Source organism: Suncus etruscus, chromosome 8 (genome assembly GCF_024139225.1).
Source record: "Suncus etruscus isolate mSunEtr1 chromosome 8, mSunEtr1.pri.cur, whole genome shotgun sequence".
NCBI classification, from domain to species: Eukaryota; Metazoa; Chordata; class Mammalia; order Eulipotyphla; family Soricidae; genus Suncus; species Suncus etruscus.
Window position 1 is genome coordinate 106,849,281 of NC_064855.1, and position 14,634 is coordinate 106,863,914.

A 14,634-nucleotide genomic window follows, 5' to 3' on the forward strand; every position below is an offset into this window, starting at 1 on the left:
TGTTTGCACCCAGATCGCATTTCGATGTCCTCCTATTGCCATGGAACGATGCCTTAGGAATCCTCCCCCCGACTCCCCCAAAAAAACCCTGTGTTTGGAGGACCGTGATTTATCCAGAAATATTTTCATCTCGGGCCCTAGTGAGTGTTTCTCGTCTCGGGTTTTCTGAAGTCTCTTCCTCTGGCCATCCCTCATTTCCCGCAGGTTGTTGCTGCCTTCCTGCCTGCGGAATGGACTGGGTTTCATTTAATTTTCTGGTGCTTTTTTGTCATTCCGTTCCATCTCTTTTGCCCGCTGCTTGGATCCAGGCAGCGCCGCTCTGCGTCTTTTGCAGAGGCGGTGACAGCAGCTGTGCTGGCTGCTGGGCAGAGGGACCCGGAGGGGCGGGGCCTGCGGGCAGAGGGGGTGGAGCCTAGAGCAGAGGACGGAATCTATTGGTTAGGGGGCGGGACTAAGGTGGGTAAGAGATGGATCCGTACAAGTGGGCGGAGTCTTAGGCCGAGGGGCGGGGTCTAAGGCGGGTAAGGGCGAACAAAGGGTTGGGACCTACGCAAGTGGGCGCGGTCTATGAGTCGAGGGGGCGTAATTAAGGCGGATAAGGGGTGGAGCCGACACCGATGGGCGGGCCTATGGGCATAGGGGCGGGGTCTAAGGCGGGAGGGGCGTGGCTTGTCCTCGGCGCCGCTGGCCGCAGAGTCTCGGATCGAGCTGAGCCCGCAGCCCCGGTGGTCGGAGCGGGAGTCGGATCTCGCGGGCTCGGGCAGCTCCAGAGCTTCTCCGCGGCGTCTCCCCGCGCCAGTGCAGGCTCGCTGGAAATAAAGCTCCTCCAGCCCCAGGACGCTGCTGTCTTAAGCCTCGGGGTTCTCGAAGCCGGAGTCCCCGAAAGGTCCTGGCAGCTCACGCCTGCGCCCCCGGGAAGCGACCACCACCCACCGGCCGCCTGGTCTCCCGCAGCGCTTGCAGCGCGGGGCGGGCGCGCGCTCGCGGACGGAGTTCGGGGTTCCCCCGGAGCTCGCGGGGACCGGCGGAGGCAAAGGACCCCCGAGGATGATGGGCTGGCGGGGCTTCGGCTGCCTCCTCCTGCTGGCGCTCGCCCTGGCGTTGTCCGTGGGCGGCGAGGCCGGGCACAACTGCGAAGAAGTTGGCAAACTTTTCCAGGGGCGCACGGCGGGACCTGTCAAGGGGCTCCCCGAGTCTCCGCGGGCAGGTAAGGGGGGACCTTGCGCGGTTGGGGTGGGAACGATACGCCTCGCTCCTCCTCCGCGTTTGGGAACCCACCTGGATGGGAAGAATCCCTCCGGTCGCGCTGGAGAACTCCAGAAACCCTTTTTTTAGGGGGTGCGCAAAGAGCAGCCTGGAGTGAAGCTCCCGAGCAAGGCGCATTTCTGCAAACGCCCAGAACGCGCCGCGTTTGCCCCGCGCCCCGGTCTGTGCTTGACTTGCTCCGAGGCAGTTTGGGAACAAGCCTCGGTCAGCCGCCTTCAGGTTTGGGGTGACCGCTCCGAGTTTGGGGCTCCCTCCACCCCCCGCCCACCTGCCCGATCTTTCCTCCCTGCGCTGCAGAAAAGGCTAAGGAAAGGCTGCGGGTCTTCTCCGCGGGGATCGGGACCCGCACCCCGGGGAGCACACCTCGGCGTGGCATCGAGGTTCCAAGCACCCCCATCTCCCCTGAACCCCAACTCCATACCCAGAGTCTCCCAGAGCCGCCGGGAGTTTGAACACCCGAAGGTGTCACAGCAGTTGGACTTGGAGATGGAGGAGAGACTCGAGGGGAGCGGGTCATGAGTGTGTGTCCCTTGCCTGCAGCTCATACCTTCACCCCACTTTTTTTTTTGCTCCCCAAGAACCTCGATTTCCCTTTACCAGGCGGGTGTCCTCTTTGACACTTTGTCTGTCTCTTGGATGATCTTGTCGCAGTTGTCAGCCACTAGAGCAGGTGTCTGCACCGTGACACCCAAGCCCCGGCAGGGACCAGCAAAGTCTTGGAAGGAATCTCCAGGATTGAACAAAGAACTTGTGTTGTGGACGTTGCATTGGGTCCGAGAACCCCGGACACTCTGCGGGGAGTTTCTAGAAAAACTCACTCTTAGCACTTAGCAGCACCAGGGAGCTGGAGCTAGTTTCTTGGATGGTTTGTCTACTCAGCCTCAGTGTGGTCCCACACAACAAATCTGGGCATTTGGGGGAATACTTGGACCCATTTTTTTTTTTTTTTATTTGCACGACCTGCCTCTCATGCAAACCTGCAAACCGTTATTTGCAAACCCAGTTGGCATGCGGTGCTTTTATTTTCTCTATTGTGTGAAGAACACCAGAGCTGGTCATGTCAGTTTAGGGCAATTCAGTAGTACCCCTAGACAGCCTGTGATGGCAGTGCTTTCTGTGCATTATCTACAAGCTTCATTTATCAGTAGCCAGACGGGCTAAATAAAGAGTGGGGATAAATAAAAGTGTGCGCTGGGGAGGAAAACACAGAGAGGAATGATCTTCCCCTATAAGCTCTAGGTTTCACCCCCCTCTGTTCCCCACCCACCCCAAACTCGGGGAATCTCGGGGATCAGCTGAATGCAAGCTTTTGAGAGAAGGTGTTCCAGGTCTGAACCCCTGGGCATGTTCTTTCTTGGAAAGAGGAACTTGGGGGTAGCACCAGTCACCCAATAGCTTGCACCAGGTTGTAAGGGGGGGGGGGGGACTGAAGCCCCGAGCTCTCAGGGAGGAAGGAAATGGTCGTTAGTGTGAGTTAGCCTGTGTGTAGTTAGAACATATCACCCCGGTGAGATACAGAGCACAGGGGAAAAGCCGAAATTGGTCGCTAAGACTTTGGAATTCTTAGAATCTATCTACCACATAGCTGGGGGTTCAGGTGATGGGGACCTCTACCAAGTGGCTGTGCAGACTGTATGCCATGGGCAAATCAATAATGTTGGTGAATGGGGCAAAGTGCCTTTGAGATCTGCAGGAAGAAATCCCGGTATTATTACTGTATTCATTGCCAATCAATTATTACCATATTGACACTTTTTATAGAATAATAAGCAGCACAGTATCCTGTGGAATTCATGTGGTTATATTTATCTTGTTATTTTTTATTTGGACATTTTAAGTGTTAAATAAAAAATCAAACTGTTGCTTTTCACCTTGCTGTCTGCTTCCTATAAAAATAATCTTAGCCCTCACAGTTAAGCTACATACACCATAGAGTTTGTAATTGCTTTCCTTATGTTTTTGTACCTGATGAGTAGGTAGTGACTTGCATACAAGACCACAAATATCAATAATATTTATAACATGAATACTATCTGATACAAAATGTTAATGACTAAAGCAAATCTATTTAAATTTGCTATTTTCTTGAGTTTTTCTCATGCTTCTTACATTTTGACCACTGTGCTGCATTCTTCACGTGTCTGTCTGAAATATCATTTTTAACAATATAAATCAGTAGAGTCTTAGGTTCTTTCCCATTTGTGACTTTCACATCTTTTGAAAACTGTTTGACCAAGTTGGAATTATTATTAAGATGGTGAGAACAGCCACTTAAGCTGTTTCTTGGATTTCCCTCACCTTTGTTCTCAACCCTGCTCCAATTCTTTTAAGCCTATTGAGCTCCTAAGGATGTTTGGATGAGAAATGTAAAAAAGGAGAGAAGGTGCAAATGTGATTAGAATTACAGATTTCCCCGTGTTCTGATTTTATTACTAAGTAGCAGTCAAGGTGCCCTTTGGTCTTGTTTATTTTATCCAGAAAAGAACTGTTAGTGAAAAGTGTCTTTTAAAGGTCTTTTCTTTTAATTTTATTTGTTAGGGAGACTTGGGCTTTCCCATTGAAATTCTCTTCACATCTACATTGTTCACACATACATTACTTCTTTTATTTTAAAAAAGGTAATTTAGAACAAAGTAACTTACAAAAAGAATCCAGGATGGCATTCAGATAACTTATATATTAATTTGCTTTTCCTTTTGGTTGTTGTTGGCTGCTTTTAGAAAATGTAGATATTCCTTGATATTGAGAGTAGTGTGTAAAAAAATATAAAACAACAACTTTTTTCTTGGTAGCTTTTATCTGAAAATGGGATCATAAAAACAACTCGCAATGACAAAATAAAATTTTAATGCTCTCTGATTTTAAACTTTGTAAGAGGAACTGGTGTTTGCCTCAAAGAGTGAGCATTTTCATTTTCTCACCCAAGGAAATCATTGACTTGAGGATCCTGGAGTTTGGAATTTTGTGATGAGGTTTATAGACATTTGGGTTTCCAAACTTGGTTTTTGCCACCTGTAGTTCTTTGTCCTAAAGGGGATCAGTTCTCCTTTTGGGCTATCTGTTCCCTCACATGCAAGATGGAGAATTGAAGTTATTAGAAACTTGTTGTAAACATGAAATGTAACAACATATGCTTATAAACAAAAACAAACACACAAACAAACAAAATCCCCACTCAGACACAGTGTTTAAAAGCAGTGCTGTCATAATCGTTTGCTGTTAGGTGTCTTGACTTATATTTCATTTTAGCCTTTCACACTTTTCATTTTAGTTTATCTGTATGGTACTTTTATTAGAACTAGTTGCTTTTTAAAATATCACAAATGGGGTGGTGGTGAAAGATAGGATAACAGGTAGGACACTTGCAGCAGATGGAGGTTAAATCCCTGGCACTCTCTATGAGCCCTTAAAGCATGCCAGATGCTACTCTTGAACACAGAACAAGGAGTAAGCCCCAAGCAACACCATCAGAGAGAAATACCCAATTCTCTGATGAGTATTTATTAGGTTATGTGAATATTTGATTTTTATCATGAACTCAGGTAAGCTCTCAGAGGCTTCAGCCCCCCTACCAAGCCACAGTGACATCTAAGTCTGTAACTTAGTGCCTCTTGGTGCTTTAGGGATTCACCTTAGGACGTGGCAAGTGACCTTATACATTTGGCAAGTGACCGTATCTATACATCAATCAGATACCATTTCAAACGAATCTGAGTCTTACAAATGAACCCCTTTTGCTTAGTGATGGTGAACTAATGTCTAAAGGCGTAAATGGTACCTCAGCTCAAGGAGTAGATGATTACTGTCAGGATGGTCCTGTGCTGAAGTCACAGGCACCAAACGGAGAATTCAACAAATTAGACTCATTTTGCATGCTGCAAGAGAGCCTCACTCTGCGGGAATAGGGTAAGAGATGAAGGAGGGACCGTTTATCTAGCAGATCTGGGCAGGTGCTTATAAAAGGGGTTTCATGAAGTCGGGGGATTTAGAAAGTGGGGCTCTGGATAGCTTACCTAGGTGACAACAAGATTAAGTGATTGGATACCTGTCATTAATGGTGAAATGAATGCATAAATCAGAAGAGCAGGGTATTTAATCATTTTAGTGGTGGCCAAGCACCCTCAAGGATTTTGTTTTCTTTTTTGTGCATGTGGTCTATGTTGAGTTTCATGTTTGAAAGCACCAGGACCAAACAGGCGCAAGACTACTAAGTAGTAGACTGGATACAGAGGGGACCACATATTCTAGCAACCCTGGGGGTGAGGGAAGAGGATATGGGAAGTAGGACAAAAACGGAGGTATAGGGAGGACAATTTGGTGATGGGAATCCCCCCTGATTTTATGTAAATATGTACCTAAAATATTATTGTCAACAATATGTAAGCCACTATGATCAAAATAAAAATTATATTAAAAAAGAAAGAGAGAGAAAGCCTGAAAGCACCATTTTAACATCTGGGCAGGTCATCACTTTCTCCTTCAGAAAATGCAGTGTGTGTGTGTGTGTGTGTGTGTGTGTGTGTGTGTGTGTGTGTGTGTGCCTGAGTGCTGTGCATTTCACTTTTTTTCCAGAATATTAGTGACACTTCATAATGGTGAAGTATGATATGGTTTTCTACTTTATGCCAAGAAGAATATAATTTTTCATCAGAGTATTACTTTCATAGTTACTAACTTTGGGGTAGTGTGCGCATCCCCCACCTTCCCTAGGCTATGGAAAGCAGAATTTGTGTTGGTTCTTCTTTTTTGTTCTGTAATTAGGCTAAAGTAAAGAAATAAAGTTGGTTTATAGAATTAAATCTTAAAGTTGTAGTTATCTAATGGACTCAATTTGTTGTCTAATTAGGTTTTTGGTATTTTTGGGTAGTGTTGGCTATTGGACCAGTTCTCACACATTCAAGGCACATGATTTACTGCTGAACCATTTCCCCAGCCCTAATTATATTTCTCTTTGTTATTATTAGTAGAATGAGAAATGTAGGAGATGGAGCTCATCAAACAATCTTCTAATCTGGACTCAGTATGTTGAGTAAATTGATTTTATGTTGTTGATGTTTATATATATATATATATATATATATATATATATATATATATATTTGAAGTGAAATAGCCCGTTTTTCTTTTTTCTTTTATTTTTTTTAAAGAAATGAGTAGGTGGGAGAGAATAAAGAAAGAACATAGTCTTCTCCAGAGGGGAGAGAGCCACTGTTGTTAATATTTTCTTGGATAATTTTACTACCAAACTTATAAAATTGCCCAGTCTTTGAAAAAATAATGTGGGGGGCTTGAGCCACACCCAGCTGTGCTCAGGGCTTCCTTCTAGCTCTGTGATTAGTGATCAATCCTGGTGTTGTTTGGGGGACCATATACAGAATAGAGATTAAATGAACCTGTATGCAAAATAAGCTTCATGCCTGCTGTAATTGTCTCCATTAAAAAATTTAAACATTTTCATTTTATTTAACTTTTATGGAAGTGGAGGAAGCTTCCAAAGTTGTGCTCAGGATCTCTGGGGCCACTTCTTGGAATTCTTGGCCAGCTGGGTTAGAAGTTCTCGTTGACAAGGTCCCAACAAGGCAGAGCTGCTAGGCTCTTCTATGTCAGGGATTACTGGTCACTTGGTGATGTTCAGGGAACCTTGCAGTACAGGGATAGAACCTTTACTGCATGCAAGGTCACTTCTGCCATATTTTTGAAATAGAGTAGTGAATAGCCATGCTAATGCATGGAAGACATTTTTCTCCAATGTCATGTTAGGAAAGAAAAGTACTTAACATTTAAACAATTCATTTGCAGGTTTTGTTTGTTCTCCTTTAGTATTATTGTAGTCAATGTAGTCTCTGCCTTTGAGCATTCACTGATCTATTATCCGGATAATGGAGATAAATAAATGTGACCAAAGGCCACTTAACATTTGGCTCTGAATTGATTGCTTTGCATTTCAATTCTATATAGTTCTTTCACTATAATCTCTTTCCATAGGTAATTTATCGTGATGATTTAGACAAATGATTCCCTTTTCCCATCTCCTAATCTTAAGAATTTTATGTGGACAAGGTTGCTTATGAAATGCCATTGACTTGGGGCCCAGATCCCACTCTGACTGAGGACACTATAGATTTTCAGAAAAAGGAGGTAATTGGTGATAATCACTGACATATGCTAGTAGGTTTGACTTACTTTTGGGGTACTTTGTTTACCCTTGCCTTCTTGGATGTTGTGATGACCAGTGATCACACATATACTTAGTTGTTTCTCATTGGGAATCCCACACATCACCTTCTGGTGCTCACACACTTGATCAGGGTTCTCTACATGGGTTGTAGTCTAATTGTATGGCCTGCGGTCATTCTGCCTGTAGTGCTATCTGAGGTGGGAGGTGTCTGAGATGTTCTCACAGGAGCTCGTAGGGGGAAAACCCACATTTTACTATTGGTCTGATGCTCGTACCCACATAGCTATGCTGTGGCTGGAAATGTTGCTTGCAGTATCGAGGACTAGCCCAAGGCTTTCCATAATTTTCAGGCATTGTGTAAGAGGCAATTCTAGGGAGCAAACTTGTGGCCTTGTGCTAGTATCACGAATATTATAGCATCTGAATGATCTCCCATGCCTATATATTTAATTTATTTTTAAAGTGTTTCCAGGGACCGGAGAGATTGTATGTGGTTTACAATGCTTGCCTTGAATGCATCCAATCTCAGTTCAACATCTCACATATTGTCCCTTAAGCATTGCCAGAGAATAATCTATGAGCACAGAGTCAGGAGTACATTCTGAACACTGCTGAGTGTGGCCCACTGTCCTGTCCCCTCACCAAATAATGCAATTCCCACTTCCAAATTTTACTTTTATAAATAAATACCTTGTCTCTTGCACCTCTTTGAACAAGATATCAGAACACTCTTTTCTTATATGAAACACAGTTGATTATTTATTTAGAATATTTTACAAGAAGTATTAGGAAATTTTGCCATTCATTGGATTATTTAAGTAAGTGCTAATGCGATGTGATTATTTTGAAATGGTTTGGCTATTAAGTGTTTCAATAGTCATTTTGACAAATGGAAATTTAAGAGCTAGTAAACATTTTTGTTTCATGATTAAAAATTTTTATTGCTCTTACAAGAATAATGGATTTGAATTGCTAGTTTTTCTTTCTTGTTCTAGAATAACAACATTTATTTTAGTTTTAATCATTCTAGATAGCACTATAATTAAATGATCTCTACTGCTATCTCTGGAGTTCACAGTCTTTTGCATTTTCTTGTGTTAAAGCTTTAGAGGACTTTAATTCATGTTTCCTTTAGTACTTATTTTGGGGAGAGTAAGAACTGATAAAGAAGCTAGATGAAAAGAACACAAAGAGTGATCAAATTAATGTAAAATTATTTCTGAATGGCGTTTTTCCTTCCATATATTTTCTGTAAATGGAAGCCTGTCAGTGTTAAATTACCTGTTCAGATTTATTTGCTTTTTGAACAACTCTCTTATTTAGTAAGGTTACACAAAGTTACATTTGGTTCATTTTCTTTTGATCATTGAAAATGTCTGTGTTTAATGAGCTGAAACTGAAATAGGTCAATAAAATAAAGAGATTAACAGCCTGTTTTCACCAGGCTTGAATACATTTTACTCTGGAAGAGAAAAGTCATTTTTTTAAAAAAGGTTTTTTGATCAATTTAAAGAGTAAAGAAAATAGGAATAACAGAGAAAGAATCAAAAACCTGAGAACTCCAACGTTCTTTAGATTCTATTTGTTGTTAGTATTTGTATAGTTAAGAACTTTACAAAAGATCTATTTTACTTTTCTAAGTTTAGAGCACAAATCTTGTGATTATTAAATACAGTATTTCATTCCTGTTGATAATATACATGATAGATATGGCATTATATTGAAATAATATATGGGATAAACGGGACATTGGATTTTTAGGTTATATTGTTTCTAATTTTTGGTTGTGCATTTTGCTAAATAACAATAAAAATTTAAATGCTTTTTTAAAATTTAGGCACAGTGATTTTACACTTGTGTCCATGCTAATTTTTCAGGCATCCAATATTCCAACACTATTTCCAGACCAGTGTGAACTTCTCTTCACCAGTGTCCCCAACTTTACTTGCCTTCAGCCTAAGCCTGTGTCTTTAACAGAAATTTTTTTAAGATTGTAGTCTTTTGGTTCTTATACTTCAGTTTTGATGAATCTGTGGTTTAAATATATACCAAACATATACTGCCAACATGTTCCAATACCCCTTGTCTTTTCCCCTTTATGCCATCTACCTCTTCTTCTCTCCTTCATTTTTCTCCTCTTTTCTTTTCAATTCTATAATCTAGGACCATGGTTTTGGCCAAATATGATACCTTGGATTACCTTGTCATGTTTCCATATACCCAGAGGTGAGCTCATTAGATATTGACCTTTTTCTCACTTATTTCACTTAACATGATATCTTCTAATTCCATCTGAGCTTCACCAAGTTGCCTGATTTCATTTCCTGAAGTGCATAATATTTTGTTGTGAACGTGTGTATACATGTTTATATATATGAAGGTGTAATATATGTGTATTTACTTTCATACACTTACCTATTATTGGATACCTATGTTGATCCTATATCCTAGCTGTCATACTAAGTATTGCAATGAACAATGACATGCATATGTTTTTGTTTGTTTGTTTTTTTCGGGCCACACCCATTTGATGCTCAGGGGTTACTCCTGGCTAAGTGCCCAGAAATTGCCCCTGGCTTGGGTGGACCATATAGGATGCCGGGGAAAGGAACCACGGTCCTTCCTTGGCTAGCCCTTGAAAGGCAGACACCTTACCTATAGCGCCACCTCGCAGGCCCCATGGATATGTTTTTTAAAGCAAATGTTTTTGTTATTTCAATGTTTTTGTTATCTTGTTATTGGTTAGATACAAAAAAGTGGAATTGTTTAATCATATGGCAGTACAATTTTTTTTAATATTTTATTTAAACACCTTGATTACATACATGATTGTGTTTGGGTTTCAGTCATGTAAAGAACACCACCCATCACCAGTGCAATATTCCCATCACCAATGTCCCAAATCTCCCTCCTCCCCACCTGACCCCCGCCTGTACTCTAGACAGGCTTTCTATTTCCCTCATACATTCTCATTATTAGGAAAGTTCAAAATGTAGTTATTTCTCTAACTAAACTCATCACTCTTTGTGATGAGCTTCCTGAGGTGAGCTGTAACTTTAGCTCTTTTCTCTTTTGTGTCTGAAAATTATTATTGCAAGAATGTCTTTCATTTTTCTTAAAACCCATAGATGAGTGAGACCATTCTGCGTTTTTCTCTCTCTCTCTGACTTATTTCACTCAGCATAATAGATTCCATGTATATCCATGTATAGGAAAATTTCATGACTTCATATCTCCTGACAGCTGCAAAATATTCCATTGTGTATATGTACCACCGTTTCTTTAGCCATTCGTCTGTTGAAGGGCATCTTGGTTGTTTCCAGAGTCTTGCTATGGTAAATTGTGCTGCAATGAATATAGGTGTAAGGAAGGGGTTTTTGTATTGTATTTTTGTGTTCCTAGGGTATATTCCTAGGAGTGGTATAGCTGGATCATATGGGAGCTCGATTTCCAGTTTTTGGAGGAATCTCCATATCGCTTTCCATAAAGGTTGAACTAGACGGCATTCCCACCAGCAGTGGATAAGAGTTCCTTTCTCTCCACATCCCGATAACACTGTTTATTATCATTCTTTGTGATGTGTGCCATTCTCTTTGGTGTGAGGTGGTACCTCATAGTTGTTTTGATTTGCATCTCCCTGATGATTAGTGATGTGGAGCATTTTATTATGTGTCTTTTGGCCATTTGTATTTCTTCTTTGTCAAAGTATCTGTCCATTTCTTCTCCCCATTTTTTGATGGAATTAGATGTTTTTGTCTTGTAAACTTCTGTCAGTGCCTTGTATATTTTGGAGATTAGCCCCATATCTGATGGGTATTGGGTTAATAGTTTCTCCCACTCAGTGGGTGGCTCTTGTATCCTGGGCACTATTTCCTTTGAGGTGCAGAAGCTTCTCAGCTTAATATATTCCCATCTGTTAATCTCTGCTTTCACTTGCTTGGAGAGTGCAGTTTCCTCCTTGAAGATGCCTGTAGTCTCAATGTCCTGGAGTGTTTTGCCTATGTGTTGTTCTATATATCTTATGGTTTTGGGTCTGATATTGAGGTCTTTAATCCATTTGGATTTTACCTTCGTACATGATGTTAGCTGGGGGTCTAAGTTCAATTCTTTGCAAGTGGCTAGTCAGTTGTGCCAACACCACTTGTTGAAGAGGCTTTCTTTGCTCCATTTAAGATTTCTTGCTCCTTTATCAAAAATTAGGTGATTGTATGTCTGGGGAACATGTTCTGAGTATTCAAGCCTATACCACTGATCTGAGGGCCTGTCCTTATTCCAATACCAAGCTGTTTTGATAACTATTGCTTTGTATTAGAGTTTAAAGTTGGAGAAAATAATTCCTCCCATATTCTTTTACCCAGTGATTTCTTTAGCTATTCTAGGGTGTTTATTGTTCCAAACAAATTTCAAAAGTGCCTGATCCACTTCTTTGAAGAATGTCATGGGTATCTTTAGAGGGATCGCATTAAATCTGTATAATGCCTTGGGGAGTATTGCCATTTTGATAATGTTAATCCTGCCAATCCATGAGCAGGGTATGTGTTTCCATTTCCGCGTGTCCTCTCTTATTCTTGGAGCAGATTTTTATAGTTTTCTTTGTATAGGTCCTTCACATTTTTAGTCAAGTTTATTCCAAGATATTTGAGTTTGTGTGGCACTATTGTGAATAGGGTTGTTTTCTTAATGTCCATTTCTTCCTTATTACTATTGGTGTATAGAAAGGCCATTGATTTTTGTGTGTTAATTTTGTAGCCTGCCACCTTGCTATATGAGTCTATTGTTTTTAGAAGCTTTTTGATAGAGTCTTTAGGGTTTTCTAAGTAGAGTATCATGTCATCTGCAAACAGTGAGAGCTTAACTTCTTCCTTTCCTATCTGGATGCAATTGATATCTTTTTCTTGCCTAATCGCTATAGCGAGTACTTCCAGTGCTATTTTGAATATTAGTGGTGAGAGAGGACAGCCTTGTCTTGTGCCAGAATTTAGAGGGAAGGCTTTCAGTTTTTCTCCATTGAGGATAATATTTGCCACTGGCTTGTGGTAGATGACCTTAACTGTATTGAGAAAGGTTCCTTCCATTCCCATCTTGCTAAGGGTTTTGATCAAGAATGGGTGTTGGACCTTATCAAATGCTTTCTATGTGTCTATTGATATGATCATGTAATTTTTATTTTTCTTGTTGTTGATGTTGTGTATTATGTTGATAGATTTACAGATGTTAAACCATCCTTGCATTCCTGGGATGAAACCTAATTGATCGTAGTGGATAATCTTCTTTTTTTTTTTATGTAGTTAGCAGCACACAGACCAGTTAATCCTAAATTGTAGTGCATCTTTTATACTTTTTTCTTTTTTTTTTTAACACCACCCATCACCAGTGCAACATTCCCATCACCAATGTCCCAAGTCTCCCTCCTCCCCACCCGACCCCCGCCTGTACTCTAAACAGGTTCTCAATTTCCCTCATACATTCTCATTATTAGGACAGTTCAAAATGTAGTTATTTATCCAACTAAACTCATCACTCTTTGTGATGAGCTTCCTGAGGTGAGCTGGAACTTCCAGCTCTTTTCTCTTTTGTGTCTGAAAGTTATTATTGCAAGAATGTCTTTCATTTTTCTTAAAACCCATAAATGTGTGAGACCATTCTGCGTTTTTCTCTCTCTCTCTGACTTATTTCACTCAGCATAATAGATTCCGTGTACATCCATGTATAGGAAAATTTCATGACTTCATCTCTCCTGACAGCTGCATAATATTCCATTGTGTATATGTACCACAGTTTCTTTAGCCATTCGTCTGTTGAAGGGCATCTTGGTTGTTTCCAGAGTCTTGCTATGGTAAATAGTGCTGCAATGAATATAGGTGTAAGGAAGGGGTTTTTGTATTGTATTTTTGTGTTCCTAGGGTATATTCCTAGGAGTGGTATAGCTGGATCGTATGGGAGCTCGATTTCCAGTTTTTGGAGGAATCTCCATATCGCTTTCCATAAAGGTTGAATTAGACGGCATTCCCACCAGCAGTGGATAAGAGTTCCTTTCTCCCCACATCCCCGCCAACACTGTTTATTCTCATTCTTTGTGATGTGTGCCATTCTCTGTGGTGTGAGGTGGTATCTCATCGTTGTTTTAATTTGCATCTCCCTGATGATTAGTGATGTGGAGCACTTTTTCATGTGCTCACCATTCACTATAGTGTCACACAAACTCAAATATCTTGGAATCAACTTGACTAAAAATGTGAAGGACCTATACAAGGAAAACTATAAAACTCTGCTCCAAGAAATAAGAGAGGACACGCGGAAATGGAAGCATATACCCTGCTCATGGATTGGCAGGATTAACATCATTAAAATGGCAATACTCCCCAAAGCACTGTACAAATTTAATGCGATCCCCCTAAAGATACCCATGACATTCTTCAAAGAAGTGGACCAGGCACTTTTGAAATTTATTTGGAACAATAAACACCCTCGAATACCTAAAGCAATCATTGGGAAAAAGAATATGGGAGGAATTACTTTCCCCAACTTTAAACTTTACTACAAAGCAATAGTTATCAAAACAGCATGGTATTGGAATAAAGGCAGGCCCTCAGATCAGTGTAATAAGCTTGAATACTCAGAGAATGTTCCCCAGACATACAATCATCTAATTTTTGATAAAGGAGGAAAAAATCCTAAATAGAGCAAAGAAAGCCTCTTCAACAAGTGGTGTTGGCAAAACTGGGTAGCCACTTGCAAAAAATTGAACTTAGACCCCCAGCTAACATCATGTACGAAGGTAAAATCCAAATGGATTAAAGACCTCGATATCAGCCCCAAAACCATAAGATATATAGAACAATACATAGGTAAAACACTCCAGGACATTGAGGCTAAAGGCATCTTCAAGGAAGAAACTGCACTCTCCAAGCAAGTGAAAGCAGAAATTAACAGATGGGAATATATTAAGCTGAGAAGCTTCTGCACCTCAAAGGAAATAGTGCCCAAGATACAAGAGCCACCCACTGAGTGGGAGAAACTATTCACCCAATACCCATCAGATAAGGGGCTAATCTCCAAAATATACAAGGCACTGACAGAACTTTACAAGAAAAAAACATCTAATCCCATCAAAAAATGGGGAGAAGAAATGAACAGACACTTTGACAAAGAAGAAATACAGATGGCCAAAAGTGGGTAATCTTCTTAAT

At 41.1% G+C, this 14,634-nt stretch overlaps 1 protein-coding gene across 1 annotated transcript in view; it reads left to right on the forward strand.

Annotated features, from left to right (window-relative positions):
- The first annotated feature begins 928 nt into the window (after positions 1-928).
- Positions 929-14,634, forward strand: part of GPC5 (glypican 5) — a 1,503,836-nt gene continuing 1,490,130 nt past the window's right edge. Inside the window, exon 1 of the mRNA XM_049778704.1 lies at positions 929-1,207. Coding sequence (XP_049634661.1) covers positions 1,048-1,207 — 160 coding nt within the window. The 5' untranslated portion in view covers positions 929-1,047. The remainder of the gene's footprint in view (positions 1,208-14,634) is intronic.